Source organism: Mandrillus leucophaeus, unplaced genomic scaffold, assembly GCF_000951045.1.
Source record: "Mandrillus leucophaeus isolate KB7577 unplaced genomic scaffold, Mleu.le_1.0 Scaffold40, whole genome shotgun sequence".
Classification (NCBI taxonomy): domain Eukaryota; kingdom Metazoa; phylum Chordata; class Mammalia; order Primates; family Cercopithecidae; genus Mandrillus; species Mandrillus leucophaeus.
Window position 1 is genome coordinate 8,834,300 of NW_012104254.1, and position 21,147 is coordinate 8,855,446.

The following is a 21,147-nucleotide window of genomic DNA, read 5'->3' on the forward strand; positions in this document are numbered from 1 at the left end:
GGACTGGGGAAGTCTTTCCCCTTTCTGGAACCCAACAACATGATCCCAAGACCACCACCAGGTGTATACTCAGGGTTTCAGTCCTGAATGCCGGAAAATACAAAAGTATAGAGTAACATTAAATGAGTTTTTATCTTTTATTTACCTCCATTTAATAAACCTTAAATGGCTCTGTTTCCTGTCTTTGATTGTCCTGTCTGCATATTTCCTGCTGAGAGTTTACAAAACAGCACTCTTGAACAGGAAGATAAGAAGTGTACCTATTTGTCGAATAACATCAAGGGAGAAAACTGCTAACTCATCTATTTTGTTAAGTTGTTCAAAAGGATCAAAATACCAATTAACTTGCTGGCTCAGAAATCTTTGATATCCTCAGATTTACTGGCATTTTGAAACTCCTGTTCATACTTGCCTAATGACTTTCTGATTATGAACAAAGAAGTGCCAATCTGTTCAGCATTTGACCTGTTTTCTTAAATATTTTTATGTATTCAAACATTGTTACAAAAAATACTTGACTAGTCAAATTCATGTGCTAAATTTTTTTTCTTGTTTCACCTCCAAATTTAAGAGGAAAAATGAAGCTCAAAAACATGTGAAAAAAAAAAAGCCATTTTGTTCTTATTTTAATTTAAAAGCTCTCATTGCAAGGAACTTTTTTTTTTTTTTTTTGCCTTATCTTTTCCATGGAATTTAGCAGAGTTTGGGAGACTTGATAAAGCAAGCTACCTTATTTAGGACCCATCCTCTCCTGAGAAAAAGTTGGAAAAAATGACTTTGGGCACATGTTTCAGAGTGGAGGTAAAAAGACACTAACTGATGGCTTAAGGAGTGAGGCAGATTCTACAATGTATTTTTTTTTCTTGATTGCCTTGTCTTTGTCAGGCATACAATGGATTTCAATATTCCTCTCCAGGCATCCTCAGACAGCAGTGCTTCTCAGAGGTGTTTTTTTTTTTGTTGTTGTTATTGTTTTCCTTATTTCTTCACAGAAAATTCTACTTGTAATCACATTCATACATAATGTCTATGGCAGTTGTTCAGAAAAGAGCAGCATTTCATTCTTAGACAAAGGCACTTCTGGGTTAAGAAAGTGCCATGCAATTTATTTCAATAAATATTGATTGAATGCACTGAACTGAAGAGATTAAAAGCATGGATACTGAAACCAGACTGCGTGGGTTCAAATCCTGGCTCTACAGTGACCAGCATGAGACCATGGGAAAATCACTTACTTTCTTTTGATACCCAAGTTTTCTCACCTTTACATTTTGTAAAATGGGGATAATAATAGAGTCTAGCTTATAGGGTTGTTCTATGGATCAAATGAGATAATACATTTTAAATAGTGCCCTAAAATGTCCTGTACTCTTAGGATACTTTAGGTGCTATATAAGTGTTAATTATTATATTGTATCATGCCAGAACCTGGAAGAAGAACTGGTGCTTGGGTGCATTCCAATCCACCAGAATCTGGGCCCACTTATGGAGGGATACTTTCATCATAACAACAAAATACCTGGAGAACTTGAGACCTAAGGATTTATAACATATAAATGTATATGGACATTTAAAATAATGTGATCAGAAGGAAGCTTAACGTGACTGCTGGATCACTGCAGTTTAGTTGAAGCACAATAAAAATTCAACAAAGAACTAAATGGTAGCTGGCAACTAGCCAATTACATATTTGGAGGAGAGTGGGCAGGAGGAACAATCTTAGGACACAGGGATGGCCAGAGTAGAGCTACATTTACAAGAATGCATTCCCAAAGGTGATGGTCTGACCTTTTCACAAATTCTTCAAAGAGGATGCGGTGGGAATAGCCCTGGCGGCGGATGCTGACTGTCTCCAGAATCCCTGTGGAGCGGAGCTGGGCCAGCACCCTCTCTCGAGAGAACTGCAGGGCCTCTCGGTCATCATTGGGTTTAATGCAGCGCACAAAGTGGGGCTGTCCAACCACCATTTTGGAGAGCAGGTCCATCAGAGAATACTACCAGGGAGAAAAATGCACAAGGAACGAGGTTACCACCAATGCAATGGATAATTACAACACGGGCCTGCAGAAGCCTCTAGAGCAGTTTGAGGCTCACAGACCTTTGCGAGGCAGAACATGAAATCAGCAATAGGAGATAATAATATAAGTCCTACTTATAGCCATCTGCAGATTCAAAAACATTCTTTTTTTTTTTTTTTTTTTGAGACGGAGTCTCGCTCTGCCGCCCAGGCTGGAGTGCAATGGCACGATCTCGGCTCACTGCAAGCTCCGCCTCCCGGGTTTACGCCATTCTCCTGCCTCAGCCTCCCGAGTAGCTGGGACTACAGGCGCCCGCCACGTCGCCCGGCTAGTTTTTTGTATTTTTTAGTAGAGACGGGGTTTCACCGTGTTCGCCAGGATGGTCTCGATTTCCTGACCTCGTGATCCGCCTGTCTCGGCCTCCCAAAGTGCTGGGATTACAGGCTTGAGCCACCACGCCCGGCCGTCAAAAACATTCTTTAAACATCACCTAGTGCCAAGCAATATCCCGTATGGCAGAAACTTAGCTAAGAACATGCTCTAGGCTATCCTGTAATTCCATTGCCAGAATTAGAATGCTTGTCGCTGGTATTCCCAGGTGACGTTCCACAATCTGTATCTGTAAATGTCCAGCGTTTGAGGAAGGGGCAAATTGCTTCTTCAGCCTAAGATCCACCAGATAATCTAAGCAAATCCTACTGATACGATTGGTAATAAGGTAGTGGGACAGAAAAGAAAAATACAAAAACAAGGCAAAGAAAATAAGAGAAGTATTCAAAATGAAGATTATGGTGACTATCAACTAACATATACCAAGCAGCTGGTACAGGGCTCTCATAGCAAGAGGGGAGGAAGGACATGGAAAATCAGAGGGGCGCTTGTGAAGGGGGCGGCCTCAGTTGTTTCTGAGGGCATCCACTGCTGGAGCTCTTCTGGACACACCTTCAGGGGCTATTATAAGCCAAAGGAAATCAGTTCCATTATTTCATAGTCACTGCTCCTACAGATCAAAATTGGTGTTACCTAGCTTACCAAGGTAACTTGTTTTTCAGGGTTAGCATTTGTGAACTGGTATTTTGAGAACACCAAACTGGTTATTATGGGTATATTTCTGAAAAACCATAAGCCAGAGACTTTTCTGCTGATAGGGGGGCCCTAAGATCTTGAGAATCATTTCACAGAGTAAATAGAGCCACTAAATCCAGTGGGAAAATACACACAGACACCAAGGGTTACCAGGAGGATGATACAGTTTGGATGTGTGTTTCCTCCAAATCTCATGTTGAAATGTGACCTCCAATGTTGGAGATGGGCCCAGTGGGAGGTGTTTGGGTTATGGGGGCAGATTCTTCATGAATGGCTTGGTGCTGTCCACATGGCAATGAGTGAGTTCTTACTCTATTAGTTCATGCAAAATCTGGTTGTTTAAAAGAGTATGGGATCCCCTCTCTGTTTTGGTCCCTCTCCATTCCTCTCTCTCTTGCCATGTAACATGCCTGCTCCATGAGTAAAACCTCACCAGAAGCCAAGCAGATGCTGGTGTCACACTTGTACAGCCTGAGGAACCATGAGCCAAATAAACCTCTTTTCTTTATAAATTATCCAGTCTCAGCTGGGCGCGGTGGCTCATGCCTGTAATCCTAGCACTTTGGGAGGCTGATGTGGGTGGATCACCTAAGGTTAGGAGTTCAAGACCAGCCTGGCCAACATGGCAAAACCCTGTCTCTAATAAAAATACAAAAAAATTTTGCTAGGCTTGGTGGTACGTGCCTGTAGTCCCAGCTATATGGGAGGCTGTGGCAGGAGAATCACTTGAACCCAGGAGGTGGAGGTTGCAGTAAGCCAAGATTGCGCCACTGCACTCCAGCCTGGGCAATAGAGTGAGACTCTGTCTCAAAAAATATGTATATATCATCCAGTGTCAGGTATTCCTTCATAGCAACATAAAATGGACTAACAGATGAGGATAGAGCCACTAAAGGGGATAGGACCAGGTATGCCTCAATGTAAGAAATAAGTAGCAATTAGAAATAACCAAACATCAGAATGAGGAGGCAGGGGCCCACCTGCCACAGATGCTATAGCATGACTCACTGCATGGATGGAGTATGGGATTCAAAGGTCTGGGGCCCCTGCAATTCATACCCTGAGCCCAATTCTAGCCTGCCTCTGAAGCACAGTTGGCTAGGCTGGACTTCTGCACTTTAGATCCTTGCACCTGCTAGCTTTCCATGGAGCCTTCTATCTAGAGTGCCGGCTCCCAAGTCCTGCCCTTCAGCCTGCCTGGCTCTTCCGGCTTCCCACCCACCTGACCTCTCATCCCTGCCAAGCCCTTTCCTCTGCCAACCCCACCTTACTACCTCATTCCGCTGCCCCTGAGATCAGCTCTAAATTTGATCTAACAGCATTTCTTCTTTTTTCTTTTTGCGATGGAGTCTCACTCTGTCACCCACACTGGAGTGCAATGGTGCAATCTCGGCTCACTGCAACCTCTACCTCCCAGGTTCAAGCAATTCTCCTGCCTCAGCCTCCCAAGTAGCTGGAATTACAGGCATCTGCCACCACACCTGACTAATTTTTGCATTTTTAGTAGAGATGGAGTTTCACCATGTTGGCCAGGTTGGTCTCAAACTCTTGACCTTGGGTGATTCGCCTGCCTCAGCCTCCCAAAGTGCTGGGATTACAGGTGTGAATCACTGTGCTTGGCCTAACAGCATTTCTACTGTGAAACTATCTGGATCTCAGCTTCCAGTGGTACGTGATCTCTAAAGGCCTTCCAACTCTAATGCTTTATAATTTGAAGACAAACAAATCTGTGCAAATTGCTGCAAGATTCTATGTGTCTTGTCTTTGCTATATAATGTGCATTTAACAGAGCCCTTCTAGAGACTGTGTTTTTACCCAAAGGAGGCATTTAACTAGATGAAGTATCAGAAATAGGGATGGCAGAAATGGGAAATAATAGGGCTCAGACACGTATATTTTACAATGCGTCAATTTAATCTAGGAAAATGAAATCAATGCTAAGACAGATTCTCTTAGTATCTGAACTTAATAAGCCAACTTCTGGAACTTTATTAACTACTTTACTACTCAGTATGCTAGAAAAGTGGCTGCCTCCAGTAACTTTAAGACCAAGAAGCAGCTTGAATGCTGACAGAATCAGTCATTTAATGGGCAGGAGGATTGTGTGCCCAGTGCTCTCTTCCCGCCCTGCTTCCACCACTTCCCCAACCCGATGTTTCTTGACTCTGTGCTTTGCCCTTGTTTCACTGACTCTATCTGGGCATCTCATAAGAAGGCTTGGATAGTCCTATTTGGAAGTAGGCAGAATACAGATCAAGAAGGCTCCATACCCGGAAGTAAGAAGCCACGGTTTGCCTCTTCATGTTGGTGGTTTCTTCCGGATGCCGTATCACCTCCAGAGTGTCCACCTGGAAGCAAGATGGAGGCAAGTGGTTTGGGGATCCAGGCACTTACCTCATGCTCCATGTCTTCCAAAATCTGAAAGCCTGTTTGGCCGAATATCTGAGGGGCCATGGTATTTAGTACACAATAGTGTCCTACTGTGGGGAGAATTTTTCAAAACATAGAAACAAAGAATATGCATTGTTCTACTCATTTGACAATACCTCACTCTGTAAAATACCATATGGTCTCAATGTAAACCTCTGTTATTTCGATACTTCTCCATCTTCTAATGAACCCCCATTAAATTGTCTAGTAAGGTCACATGAGACCAAACTACTGCCTACAAGGAAACTTGGCAAAGGGCCATGAGGCCAAATGATTATAAAGACATGATGGCCCCAAAGGCCAGGTTGTACCACAGGGAATTAGGCCAGCACCAGTTGCCTTCCATGTCATCAGACTCTGATGCTGCAACACTCCTCCTACCTCCCACAGTTCCCATGTGCTCACTGCAGATAGGAGCTCAGGCACCAAATCACTCGGAAACCCAACGGAATGAACCTGTTCTCAATATCTATCCCAACTACCTGGGCTGACTGGAAGGAATTTATTGATGAAAACAATTGTAGGGACCGACTGCAAGCAGCCTGCGTTCCATTATTATAATGCAACGACAAAAACTCTGCTTCCGTTTGCAGAGTGCGTGAGTGGCATTTAGCACTGGCCTTGCCGTGGCAGCCTCCCATCTGCTCTGAACAGGTGGCAAGGGTATAAAGCAGAAATGTTTGAAATGGAAGACACTGCTGTCAGCATGTGGGTTAGGCGGGGTGGACTGCCATCCAGGCAGTCACCTTCCCATGGGATGAGGATGTCTGCAGGCTTGTTCAATGAAAGTGAAAAATTGGTGCTAAAAGGGGTGGGAGTTAGGAGGGGTGAATACAGAGGGTCACCTAAAGGAGTACGTGGGAGACTGTGTGTAAAATGGAAGGAAATGCTTCCATTGGGATGGGTCAAGAAAATAGGTTTATTTAAGAAGGGGAGAAAACATGGTGCTAAGTTTTCCAAACCTAGAAAAGCAACTTAACCGTGAGCAGGTCTATGACCTGAGTGAAGACATCAGAGACAGTGCAGCTTTATTTTAATGGGCTGCACAGAAGATGCCATCAGTCCATTCACATGCAGCTGAAACAATGATACAACTGCCTATAGGTTTGACATTTTAATTTTGTCTTTTTTTTTTTTGTGAGACAGAGTCTTGCTCTGTTGCCCAGGCTGGAGTGTAGTGGTGGGATCTCTGCTCACTGCAAGCCTCGCCTCCTGGGTTCACACCATTCTCCTGCCTCAGCCTCCTGAGTAGCTTGGGACTACAGGCGCCCGCCACCGCACCCAGTTAATTTTTTGTATTTTTAGTATAGACGGGGTTTCACCGTGTTAGCCAGGATGGTCTTGATCTCCTGACCTTGTGATCCACCCACCTTGGTCTCGAACTCCCGATCTCAGGTGATCCACCGCCTTGGCCTCCCAAAGTGCTGGGATTGCAGGAGTGAGCCACCTCGCCCGGCCTCAGCACTTCTTTTATTAAGAGATCCTCCCTGAAGAAGCACCTCTAGCTTTGAACCTGCTTTTCCTCCTTTATTTCCCTCTCTTTTTATTCAAATTAACTAGTGAGCACCAGGCCCCCTAGGCAGCTGAAAAGCTCATTTATATTTTTCTACTGGCAGATGTTTATGGATTGACTTATTACCCTCCCTCAGAACTTATAACAGACCCTTGGCATTTGAGAATTTAACTGTTTAGTGACCAAAAAATCCTTGATGTGTATTAATTCAGTTGAAACACAATTTAAAAGGAATATTATTGTAAAAAAATTTCACATGTATCCCATAATCTGCACAAATAAAATATAAATAAATCAAAGGAATAATCTGTATTGTTTTCAAGATCAGCACTGGTTCCCTCCAGCAAACTGGAAAAATGCAGAGTTAAGCACCAATTTGTACTCCAAAAGTTATAAGGCTACATGGTCAGAAGGTAGCTCCCAGCTAGTGACAGCCCCCTCTAACCGCACAGCATCTGTGTTTCAACAGGACTTTAAATTCTGTCCTTGCAATCACATACAGAGTGAGGTTTGGAAATAAAGTAAAAACCTATTCTTTGATATATACAACCTGGAAATGCTAATGCTTATCTGTAATTCACCACCTACATACTTAGTACTGTATTTGACAGAATACGTGATATGTTATTGGGGTATTTTCTAAGTTAAGAATTTAGAAAGGTCTTCGGTTGTCGAGGGGGTCTCTTGTATATTTGCATAGTCATAAGGTTCTCCTGAACTTGGAATGGATCTAAAAGAGAGAATTTCCAACAAGGAACAAACCAGAAGTTGCTTCTCTCAACCCTTTAAACTAGACCTCTCTCTGTATCAGGCCTCCCGTGGAACTCCAAAGCCAGCCCCTAAAGTCCAAACCAAAAGGGCTGAAAAGGTTGTTGTGTAGCCTAAGAGATTTTCTTCCTGAGCTAATTTCGTTAATACAATAGTAGTAGCATCATTTAATTTTTTAACCAAAAATGCTTTTGGAAACAATCTGGAAAGTGGATTCTATTAGGGCATCATCTAGCAAATAGTTCTTCCCCAAAGTGGGGATTTAACAAAGAAAAAATCCTCTCCAAAGTATTTACATGTTTTTACCTTAGGACAAAAAAAGAGACTGGAAAAGCTTTCCTAGGCTGAGTGATTGCTATTGACATGCCTGGTTGAAATTCTTGCTAGCTGTGTGGTCATGCACCTGTCATACTCATGTGCCATAGAAGTAGGACATTTCAGTCAATGGTAAACTGTATATGCTACAGTAGTACCATAGATTATAATGCAGCTGAAAAATTTCCATTGCCTAGTAATGTTGTAGACATCATAATGTCATAGTGTACTTCATTTCTCATGTGTTTGTGGTGATTTGGTGTAAACAAACCTGTGCTGCCAATTATATCAAAGTAGAGCATGTACAATAATGTACAGTACACTGGATAATAATAAACAACTACGTTACTGGTTTACATATTTACAATACTAGTAATCATTATTTTAGCCTGGTGCGGTGGTTAATGCCTGTAATCCCAGCACTTTGGGAGGCTGAGGTGGGTGGACCACTTGAGGTCAGGAGTTCGAGACCAGTCTGACCAATGAAGTGAAACCCTATCTCCACTTAAATATAAAAATTAGCCAGGCATGGTAGTGGGCACCTGCAGTCCTAGCTATTCAGGAGGCTGAGGCAGGATAACTACTTGAACCCAGGAGGTGGAGGTTGTAGTGAGCCACGATCATGCCACTGCACTCCAGCCTGGACGACAGAGCGAGACTTTATCTCAAAAAAAAAAAAAAAAAAAAATCATTATTTTAGGGTGTACTCCATCTACTTACATTAAAAACAAAACAAAAAACATTAACCATGGAACAGCCTCAGGCAGGTCCTTTCGGAGGTATTCAAGAAGAAGGCATTGCTATCGTAGGAGATGATGACACTATGTGTGTTATTGCCCTAAAGACCTTCCAGTTCGACAAGGTGTGGAGTTAGTAGAAGAAAGTGATATTGATGATCCCGACCGTGTGTAGGCCTAGGCTAATGTATGTGTTTGTGTCTTTGTTTTTCACAAAAAAGTTTTAAAAGTAAAAGTAAAAAATTTTTTAAAAGTTTATAGAATAAAGACATAAAGATTTTCGTACAGTTGAACAATGTGTTTGTGTTTTAAGCTAAGTGTTATTATAAAAAAAAAAGAGTGAAAAAGTCTTTTAGACAGACTTGTCCCAAACCATTCTTTGTTTTGCAGACTTTTTAAGTTCATAAAATAAAAGAGTTAAACTAAGGTTAATTTATTATTGAAGAAAATGCATTTTAAAATAAATTTAGTATAACCTAAGTGTATGTTATTTATAAAGTCTTCAGGAGTGTACACTAATGTCTCAGGCCTTCATATTCACTCGCCACACACTCACTGACTCACCCAGAGTGACTTCCAGTCCTGTAAGCTCCATTCACGGTAAGTGCACTATGTAGGTGTGCCATTTTTAATCCTTTGTACCACATTTTTACTATACCTTTTCTATGTTTAGATACAAAAATACTTACCACTGTGTTATACTGCCTACAGTATTCAGTACAGCAACCTGCTGCACAGGTTTGTAGTCTTGGAGCGATAGGCTATAGCTTATAGCCTAGGTGCATAGTAAGCTATGCCATCTAGGTTTGTGTAAGCACGCTCTATGACTGAACGACGACAAAAATCACCTAATGATGTAGTCCTCAGAATATATCACCATTATTAAGTGACTGATGACTGTATTTAACTTTTAAAAGCCTCTGTTTTCCTCATTAATAAAATTGGTTAGTCAAAATTGCTGCCTTGCACACATATAACAAATAACATTAGCTCTCCTTCCATCATTACCGTGATTGATTTAGTTTTAGTGTAGTGATAAAGATCAAGGATGCAAAGTGCGTTCAGTGGCAGAAGGAGAGTTCTGCTACCACACAATTCAGCAAGGAGATCTTTATATTTATTGGTAAGAAAAATAGTTCCAGTGAAACTGTTGGGGTACAGAAACATATACCCCAAAATATGGTACTTCGACATGTTGAACTAAAGAAGAGTCAAGGTCTCTCTGATACCCCCAACCCCCATCTCTTAATCCTCTGTCTCTCCCATAGCCCAGGATGAAGCTGTTCTCTAAATTCCTTTATCTGCCTAAAGTCTAGAGCCACCAAAGAAAACAATTATCTGTGATCCCTTCCCTGAGTTTTTCATTAACTAAACTCATATCACAGGAAGAAAGGCTGCAGTCTGTCAACACAACTGAACAGACTTGTCCCAAACCATTGTTTGTTTTGCAGACCTAACAGACTTTGTCCCAGGCCATTGTATGTTTTTCAAGGCCATTAAATTCCCCTAAAATCATTTACCATACCCCTAAAATCATCCACGCTTCTCCATCTCCCTCTCCCTTAAGAAGGGTATATAACCATCTGTGTACCATGTGTCTGATAGGTAATCATTCTGTGATTCTCCCCTATTCTCGTTAACACATCTGTATTCTTTTTCTCCTATTAATCTGCCTCTTGTCAGTTTATTTTCAGCAAACTTTCAGAGAGTGAGGAAGTTTTCCCTTGGTCCCTATAAGACCAATATCAAAATGATCAATAGAAGCCATATTCTGGACAAAACCATTGTCTGTCTAACCCAGTATGCTTTCCTCCTACAACACAGACTTACGCAACAATGTAAGTCAGCTGGAGCTGAGCAAGGGTGCTTTCCGTCCACAATGATAAACATCCTGCTTGGTTCCTTGTGAATGGTTAGCCTTCAGAGTGGTCACGAATAAGTTTTACAAATTGTGTTACAGTCCCCAAGCCACAGCAGTTGAGCAAGCTTCTATATACATATGGGTTCCACACATGGAATTTTAAATGATTATCAAAACTTGAGTAATATAGTATATATTGAGTGTTTCCTATCTGAAATCACTGTACTAAACACTTCCTATGTTATGTCACTAAATTCTCAAAATGACCTATGAAGTAAATAACATTATTCTTCCTATTCTACATATGAGGAAGTTAAGACTAACATATTTTAGGTAAAATTCCCAGAGTCCTACAGCCAGTAGACGGCCATGCCTATGTCTGAACCCACTTTGATTCCTAAACCATATTTCTTAAACATTATATACTGGCACTGAAACCACCTTTGCAAAAATTATAACTGAGACAATTATTACAGTGAAAGAGACCTGACATAACTGACTCCATCTTGCTTCTAACCTCCAAGCTGTCCTTGTTCATTCCTGGGTGTAGGCCGAACTAACTTTAAGAGGAACTTATAGTTTAGCTTTGAAACAAAGACAACAACATCCCTTTCCCAAAACAAATCCCCTTCCTGCCTGGAGACTAGACTGCCTTTGCAGGACTAACAAATTAGCCACAAGATTAGAAATCATGGTTTAGAAGTCATGCAGCTGGAGGCTGCCAGATTCTACATTTTTCCAAATTGCTCTCGGGGACAGCATCAGTATTGTAAGGCCTAAGATCAGTGCTTGAGATATTTATAGACCCTACACTCAATGGACCAGCTGGCACCATCCAGATCCATAAACTGGCTCATCTGGTCTTGTGGTCCCAAACCAGGAATTGACTCAGTGCAAGGGGACAGTTTCGACTCCCTATGATTTCATCTCTGACCTGACCAATCAGAACTCCTAATGCACTGTCCCCTCTATCCACAGAATTATGCTTAAAAATTCAGATCCCCAAATTCTCTCATTTTAGTAATAAAAAACTCTGGTCTCCCACACAACTGGCTCTATGTGAATTATTCTTTCTCTATTGCAATTCCCGTCTTGATCAATCGGCTCTGTCTAGGCAGCAGGCAAGGTGAGCCCGTTGGGTGGTTACAAATTTGGAGGCTGGTCTGGGATTGCCTTTGTAGCTACCTGCCCATGGTTCGGTATCCCCTCTCCTTTGATGGATCCAGAGGCCAGCCCAAGCAGCCACCTAGTTCTCTTGGATTAGAGGATGACTCTGACACTGTCTCTACTGGCAAGTCAGTGCTAGCCCAATGTTCATGAATTTAATTGCAATAGAGAAATAGTCCTGGGGAGACATTTCATAACTGCAGCCCCACGGTAGGACGTCTGTCTGTAGCTCCTCCACAGGGTGTCTGTAACTGGAGCCGTACTGCAGGGTGTGTCTCTGTCTGTAGCAAAATCATGGAGTGTCTGTAGCTGTAGCCCCATTATGAGGTGTCTGATTTGGTGAGTATTCTAGGAGCTGCCAACACCTTCTCCCTTCTGCTGATAGTTTTGGCTCCTTCAAAGTCTCAGTTGGCCCTACCTAATGAGGAGGAAGAGTCTTGGTTCCGGAGATTTCTTCTCAATCAGGAAGATTTGGGGGAGATTTCTCAGATGGGGAATAGGAGGTTAGTTTGGAAGGAATACTCTTGGAATTCTTGGCAAGGGATCTTGATTTGAAAGGCCTTCTGTCCATCTTGTCTTTGTTGTGTGTGTTTGTATGTGTGGAAGGGATCTCTGAAGAAACTGCTGACCGAAGTCCAGCAGGCCTAACTTGAAGAACCCTCTGTAAGTGTAATCGCATTCGGTGAGCCCTGAAGAAAGCTCAACAGGCCTGACTCTGTGATTCTCCACTCTTCGTCTTGCCAAGAGACCACTCATCAAATTCCTAGTTGGAGGTCATCCCTCCCCACTTTAAGTGGATCAAAGATGACAGAGACCAACAGGAGAAAGTTTGAGCCTTGTTAGGTCAATTTTGGGTGTGGAATGAGGTGACTAGTGTCTGTTTTGTTACGTGTATTTTGCTTCGGCTGGGATGGAAAACGCTAATTCGGTTCCTCATGCAGCCCATTGGGTGGCATCTTGCAAAACTAGAAAGCTTTTGCCTATGGTTCCATAAAACAGAAAGTGACCATTTTCTTTTGTAATGGGTCCCCACAGCTTGGTGCCGTGAGCGGGGTCATCAAAAGCTGCTCTGTTCTTCTGAAAGTTGCAGAGAAAGGGAACCCAGAAATCTGGTACCTGGTACGCTGGCAAAAAGGGTAAGAATTTCTTACCAGCCAGGTTTCTGGTCGGTTGGTCGGTTGGTCAGTCTGTCAGTCTCTCTCTCTTTCGTGTGTGTGTGTGTGTGTGTGTGTGTGTGTGTGTGAATGGTAAACATCACTGTCTCTTCTGCAAAGGTTTGATTAATAGAAAAAAAGGATTTGTGAGACTAGTCTTATTAGGATGCTGCAAATCTGGTGTACTTTGTGCTAAGAATTTCTCTTTCTGTAATGGAGAGGCAGTGTCACAGGACAGAACACAGGCTTTGAACCCCTAAACGCCTACTTTTCAAGCCAGCCTGGCAGGCTTGTAAGTTACAAACTTTGCTGCAGGCCCCTGAAACCAATACTGGACGAAGCTTCTCTCTCATGTTGTTTTATGTCCTTAAAATCTTAACCTTGTGACCATGTGGGGATACTTTAGTCTCTGCCATCCAGAGGACAAGGATTTTGGGGTTCATGTCATAGCTAGCCCTAAAAATTATCTTAAGCAGTTTAAAGCCTTTGTAAGCTCAAAATTGGCTACTCCAAGCCTCTTTTGGGAAGAACAATAGAAACTGCTTAATGTTGTAGCTTCATAGCTAAGGCTTTGTTTTTTGACAATGGCAGCCTAGGTTCAATTCTTGGCTTAGGAAATCAGTCCTTTCTGCTTTGTTATTTGTGAAACTTTTTGCCATTTATTGATTCTTTTCCCCCAGGGACTGCTTCTGATTTCCTAATTTTTTATTTCTCTGAATTACCTTTGGGTAGATTCTAAATCTTGTAAATAAACTGTTTACTGTCTCTTTGAGACACCTTATGCATCCATGGTCAAGTTATAACCTTAGTTAAAACTTATTAATTTCACTGGGAGGTTACCCGTGGTAGAATTCAAAAGTCAAAAATATTGGCTTTCCTGACTGGAGTCTGGAATGAGATTTTAAAAGTTTTTTAAAAAACAAAAGAGCTCTACTGTTAAAATCAGCTTAATTAAAATGGATATCCAAGCTATACATATTTAAAAGGCCTTTATCTTTTCCTCTTCTTGAATTGCTTTTTTCTGAAAAAGGTTTTTCTTCTCAGTTGACGGAATTATTTTTCTCCATTTTGTCTGCTTCCCGCTCCTGATGCCCACATGAGAGAATCTAAGAATTTCAAACAGCCTGGACTCCTGGGAAAAAACAGAGGTGGCACCACAGACCCCATTCTGGTAAAAACCTATTTTCCTCATGGAACCCCAGGAATTGAAAGTGGATAAATATCTCTCAAAATCTAAGGCTGTGTTTGGTTTTTCATTGTTACCTGACCTTTTTTTTGACTTTTGGGGGCATCAGAAATTACTTTACATTATGGGAAAGCCTTTAGCCTTGGTGTATAGCAACTTTAAGGGATATTGGCTGTTATGGAGGAATACGTGGCTCTTTGCGTGCTTGGATTAGAGAAGCATGCTTGGTCACCTGGAAAGTATGCAAACATCCCCCTCTTCCACTGAGAGATGAGATTCCCGTGGGGATGGGCTGATTACAAAATGGGCTGATCGGCTTTGGGTTGCCTTGTAATAAAATGCACAGTAAGAGCATTGCACTGTCTTCTTCCATAGTATTTCCCTCTTTTGGGGGATCCAGGATGTGATATAAAAATGGGACCCTTCGGCCGGTCGCAGTGGCTCACGCCTGTAATCCCAGCACTTTGGGAGGCCGAGGCAGGTGGATCACGAGGTCAGGATATCGAGACCATTCTGGCCAACACGGTGAAACCCTGTCTCCATGAAAAATACAAAAAACAAAATCAGCTGTGCATGGTGGTGAGCGCCTGTGGTCCCAGCTACTCGGGAGGCTGAGGCGGGAGAATGGCTTGAACCCGGGAGGCAGAGCTTACAGTGAGCCCAGACTGTGCCACTGCACTCCAGCCTGGGCGACAGAGCAAGACTCCGTTTCAAAAAAAAAAAAGGGACCCTTAATGTTGGTGATCTGTTTCTGCCTTCCAGCTGTGCCTGCTTATTAGGCCCTGGAAACAGCAAGCTTTCCTGACCCTATTCCTCCAAGGGCTCCACCCTGAAGCCAATAATCCAATTATTGACAAATGAAAATCTTGACAACTACTAGATCTTCTTCTCTCTGTATATTTATATCTGTTTGTGTGATGTTTATATATGAAAGAGCTCTGAACAACTGGGGGCAAAATAAGGGCTTAAATAAAATATTTTGTCAGAAAAATAGAAACTTTAATGCCGTTTTGTTCATGTGACTTTAGTAATCTTTCAGAAATAAAGACAACTTTAAAGATTATTGGTAAAATAAAAATGTCTTCAAAATTTAGACATTTGATCGAGACATTTGGTCTAAATTAGGTCAGATATTAGGTTTGCTAAATGCTTTAAGGTAATAAACTGCTTCTTTGACTTTTGAAAACTGTTTGACTTACCTACTTTGGAGCCATTAGGTTCTAGATAAGGCCTGGGGACATGTGGCATAAGCCACACCCCCTGACTGTACTAGGAAGAATCAGACCTTATTTGCAGTTCTGTCTGGTGTCCTAGGCTTCACAGCCAGTATATATTAAAATCATTTACTTATCAGACTTTTCACAAGAAATGAAAGATTCCAAAAGTTAACAGTGTAACACATACTTGAGTCCACTGGAAAAAGAGTTTTACATGCAAGGTTGCAAGGTATAGAAGGAAAGTAGAATGTGGTTTTGGTGGGAAATTATAAGAAGGCATGGGAATATGGTTTTTGTTAAAGGGAACGTAATTTTGTCTAGTTCAGAGGGTTTTAAAGAATGTCTTCACCTAAAAGAGTAAAGGGTCAAAACTGAAATTTAAGCAAGTTGGAAAGGTTTGTGAAGGGTTGATCTTGTAAAAGAAGTTCTGTGAAAAGAAGCAAGTTGGCTAAGAGTTGAGGGGAACTGTTTTGTAATTTTCTGTATATTGAACAGTAAAATAAAAGCACATTGATGTGGAGCCAGAATCTGGTCCTATGTGTCTGAGTAACAGGGTTTTCTTTTTAAAAAAATTGATCTGTTTAACAGAAAATTGTAAAGAGTTAGTTATAAGAAGTTTATGAGAATCTTACCTTATAGTCAAACTAATTAAAACTACATAAATTTATAAAATTATATTAAAAACTAGCTTTAGCATTAAAGATGCCCTAAAGCAAATACGAAACTTGTTTTTCTCTTTTGAAAAAGATTTTTATGTAATATTAAGAGCAATTAAAACAAATCTTGTTTGCCTTTTGAATAAACTACAAAAAAAAAAGGGAGGGGAGAGAGAAGAGACAGATTCAGTTGACCTCATGCTGTCTTCATCGGATATTATTGTCTAGAAAGCTGAGTCTCCTCTCTATCAGAGTAAAGGTTTTTTCCTTTTTAAAATTTCTGGGTTATCATTTTGGCTATATGAATGACTTATGGTGACCTGGGATTCTATTTAGTGATATCCAGTGTTGTAGACCTTCGATATTTGACAAACTTTCCAAAGTCAAATTATAAAGTATGTCTTTTTCTGACCTAATTAATCTTTTAGATATTAGGTCCCCTAAAGTACAAAAATGATGTATTTGCCTTATTTTACATAAAAATCACACAGGAAACACTGTCAACTATGAAATGATGTTTGGCTTTCTTTGGACTGTATTTTTATAAATATGTTATTTGTATGTGTTCAAAAATTATAGGAAGCTTCTATAATTCTGACATAACTTAATGTATATTAAGCCTTTAATTATTATGTAAAATTGTTGTATGCCACAGAAGTAATCAAAATTCCTAGTCAATTGTAGCTTTAATAGTGGCTGCCTAAGACTTTTGTCATCCACAGACAAACTGTCTTGTTTTGATCCTTTCCAGTAGGCAGTTTATAATCAGATATAGGGCTCTGATGGGTTCTCTTGAATGTAGGTCTCTGATAACTTTAGATATTGTGTTATTGGAATAGAGGAAACAAAACAAACTTCTAGGACTCATGGAGAGCTGATGTGATAAACATTGCTAATCCTTTTGTTTTTCAGAGTCAAGAAAACTTTTTCTTTTGAGCTATTTAGAACATTTAGCAACTGAGTAAAGTATACTCCCATGAATGAAATTTGGAGCATATTGCTTTCTCTCCACCTGATTCCTCCAGAATTTAGAAACTATTTGTGAGTATTCTCAATTTATGGCAGTCTAGTTTTTTGCATAAGTGCAATAAGAATCTCTTTTCTTTTGTAACAGGACACAATTGGAGAAACTGGTTATTTTACCAAGGCTTTGACTGGAATGGCATGCTTTCTTTAAATAATCAAAGTTGACTTATAGAGCCAATAAAGGGAAAGCTGGCCTCATGCCTTGTCTACACATTCCCTGTACAGGGTTCCTGACCTGTACTAAATAAAGAATGTTACTTTCTGACAGGCCCAGGAGCACCAAGTTATCTTAGGACCTTCAGAGGAGGAAAATTCACTCAACTCATACAGGTATGTGCAGATATAGATAAATCTGTGACTGGGCTTCAAGGCTTTAAAAGTACAATCTGAGATTCTCTATAGAACAAAGTTTCAGCAAAGCCAATTTTAAAAGAGCCTATATGGCAAATAATTATTCCTACTGGACTTTATGCAAATAATCAAGCCAAGCGTAATAGGACTAAAATTTATTTTGCAAGTAAATTTGGCCTACTATGATTTATCTTTAATAAAATTGGGGACTAGTGAGAGAAAAATTATACTTCCAAAAAAAAAAAAAAAAAAAAAACACAACTATAGCACACTTGTTGTTAGTTGTTCTCGAGTTTTATTACTTTCTGCAATGTGGATTAAATCCTAAATTATCTGTGGGCTACAAGTCCCCAAACTAATGCTTTCAAATCTTTACTTTTAAAACTTGGAATTGCACTGCTTATCCCAGAACACATTATTTACCTTATAGTATGCTGTTCTATAAATGCTGCATTAAAACTATAGATGAGAACACTAACACCCTTGTCATGTAAGCCTTGAAATCCCAACCAGGCGCCTATAAGTACGTGCAGACAGCTGCAAAGCAGTTCTACTCCTCTTACCTTGGGGTTAGTACCTAACCCCACCATGCCCCCTGTTCAGCAGAAAGATGTTAGAGTGGTCTTCATCCTTTTTCCATCTTCATAGAATAAGGTGTTACAAAACCCAAAGGAAGGGACTGAAACTACCTTTGCAAAAATTGTAACTGAGACAATTATTACAGTGAAAGAGATCTAATGTAACTGACTCCATCTTGCTTCTAACCTCCAAGCTGTCCTTGTTCATTCCTGGGTGTAGGAGGAACTTAGTTCGTAGTTTAGCTTTGAAACAAAGACAATAACAGCCCTTTCCCAAAATAAATCCCCTTCCTACCTGGGGACTAGACTGCCTTTGCAGGACTAACAAATTAGCCACAAGATTAGAAATTATGGCACAGGAGTCAAGCAGCTGGAGGCTGCAAGACTCTAAAACTCCCCAAATTGCTCCTGGGGACAGCATCAGTATTGTAAGGCTGAAGATTAGTGCTTGAGATATTTACAGACCCTGCACTTGATGGACCAGTTGGCACCACCCAGATCCATAAACTGGCTCATCTGGTCTTATAGCCCCAACCCAGAAACAGACTCAGTGCCAGAGGACAGCTTCAACTCCCTATGATTTCATCTCTGACCTCACCAATCAGAACTCCCAATTCACTTGCCCCCTACCTACCAAACTATCCTTCAAAACTCCAATCCTTGAATACTTGAGGAGACTGATTTGAGTAATAATGAAACCCTGGTCTCCTCACAGCCAGAATTGTGTGAGTTACTCTTTCTCTATTGTAATTCCCATCTTGATCAACTGGTTCTGTCTAGGCAATAGGCAAAGTGAACCCACTGGGTGGTTATACCACCCAATGTGGTTTGATATAACTTACAAAATAAAAGTCTGAAAGCATGGTATCAGTAAAAAGATTTGCCTCATTTGTCAACTAAATCTACTCTTAGACAAAGATACAGACTCCAAAGAATCCCATAACCCTCTAGATTTTGGCAATAAATGAAAACTGAAGAATTTCCTCCTGTTCTTAGTAAGTGCTCACTATTTGCATCCTGAAGCCTCAGAAGTGCTCATATTTATTATCTTCTTGACAAAGCCTCTTCAGAAGAATTTTTATTGCTATCAAGTGATGTATCTATCCCTTAAGAAGAAGAAAAAAGCCCTACAGCACCACTGATCTCAAACATCTTTAGAGTACTGAGTAGAAAGCAAGACACACTGAAAACTGGCTCTGTGCAGTGCCGCTCCGTGTGTTGAAGCTGACAGAGTTAAGGACATGCTATCCCCAAATATATGGGACTTTGGCATTTAAACAGCAGAGGCAGGAAGGCCACTCTCAGCTTCCCTCAGCTCTTCTCTGAAGCAGGCCAGAATACCTAGGAAGGTCACTCTCTGCTATTTTCCCTCTCTCCTCCCTGAAGACCCTCATGTGACAGATGTCCTGACCTGAGGTAAGGAATACCCAGAGGTAAGGAATGTCACATAGGGACACCAAGAAGAATCTGAGCAATAAGACCTTGCTAAGTAAGCCCCAGTTTATTACCACTAAATCACACCCTTTTGCTTTTCAGTCATAACTCTGCACAACTGACCATAAAAATACACAGATTTCCCTGTTCCTTTGGGTCTTCATATCTGATGGCTCTCATGTCATCTAAAACTTACATTAAATAAAATTTATGCTTTTCTCTCATTAATCTGTTTTTTGTTATAAGAGGTCTCAGCCATAAACCTTTTGATGGGTGAGGAAACAATATTACTTTTCCGCCACACTTATACAGCCCAGCTTTATCTAGGGCCACTTCTGTAATTTTACCTTGGATAAGTCAGATAGTAACTGGAGTTGGTTTTGTTTCATTTTTTATTGCTATGCTGGCACTTCATATTTTTGATGCCTTAATGATTAGAATTTTCAATTCATTTTCTAAGTGAAAACAAATCTTTAGTCATTTTCATCAGACCCATACACATTATTATTTTAATGATGTAAATATATGCCACACACTAGAAGGCACACTTTTCACGTGGGCAGGGTCTGAGCCATGTAGATAGTACAGGGAAGGAGGCTACACCGCACTGGTACTGTGGGTATAGAAGGCAGAGGATATGCCTTAGTCCAACAGTCAAAAATCAAACAGAGGAAAGGAGAGGAATGTGGGTTGACAGAAAACATGACATGGGGTTCTTTAATGTTTCTGTGTCATAATCCCTTTTAAAACTGGTAGAAGTCAGTGACTCCAAAAAAAACCACATAGACAATCCATCTTCATTATCTGAGGATTTGCCTACTTGCTAAAATTTATTTGTAACCCAAAGTCAATACCTGCAATGCTTTCATAGTCATTCACAGAAATGCTGATGCACACATTTCCAGCTGAGGTCAAAGAGGATGATGCTCTGCCTTCTTATTTCAGCTCTCATATTATAAATAGGTGTCCTTTCTGAGGTCTGTTTAAGTACTAAAATTTTTTTTTTTTTGCATTTTTGTGGTTTTCCAATGGTAGTTTTGCTGTTTAAAATGCTGCCCGCCCTCTTCCCCAACCCAGGGTGGGTGTGGTGGCTCACACTTGCAAACCCAGCACTCTGGGAGGCCAAGGCAGAAGGATCACTTTAGGCCAGGAGTTCAAGACCAGCACGAACAATAGAGCAAAACCTCATCTCTACAAAAAAAAAAAAATTGTTTTTAATTAGCCTGGTATGGTATGGTGCCCAGCTATTCCGGAGGCTGAGGTGGAAGAATCCTCGAAGCCAGAAATTCAAGGTTACAGTGAGCTATAATCATGCCACTATACTCCAGCCTGGACAACAGAGTGAGATCTTGTCTAAAAAAAAAAAAATGGGCCAAGTGTGGTGGTGAGCACCTGTAATCCAGCACTTGGGGAGGCCCAGATGGGCAGATCACCTGAGGTTGGGAGTTCAAGACCAGCCTGACCAACATGGAGAAACCCCATCTCTACTAAAAATACAAAATTAGCTGGGCATGGTAGTGCATGCCTGTAATCCCAGCTACTCAGGAGGCTGAGGCAGGAGAATCGCTTGAACGCAGGAGGCAGAGGTTGCGATGAGCCAAGATCGTGCCACTGTACTCCAGCCTGGGCAACAAGAGCGAAACTCTGTCT

The 21,147-nt window shown here is 41.0% G+C and overlaps 1 protein-coding gene across 5 annotated transcripts in view; it reads right to left on the reverse strand.

Annotated features, from left to right (window-relative positions):
* Positions 1-21,147, reverse strand: part of MYO3B (myosin IIIB) — a 545,921-nt gene that overhangs the window by 217,230 nt on the left and 307,544 nt on the right. For all 5 annotated transcript variants that reach the window (XR_001007340.1, XR_001007338.1, XR_001007339.1 and 2 more), the window contains exons 24-25: positions 5,375-5,452; positions 1,789-1,994 (exon numbers count right to left, since the gene is read on the reverse strand). Coding sequence is in view for 2 of the 5 variants with exons in the window: in XM_011991954.1 (XP_011847344.1) it covers positions 1,789-1,994; positions 5,375-5,452 (284 nt within the window). In the remaining 3 variants the exon portion in view is untranslated. The remainder of the gene's footprint in view (positions 1-1,788; positions 1,995-5,374; positions 5,453-21,147) is intronic.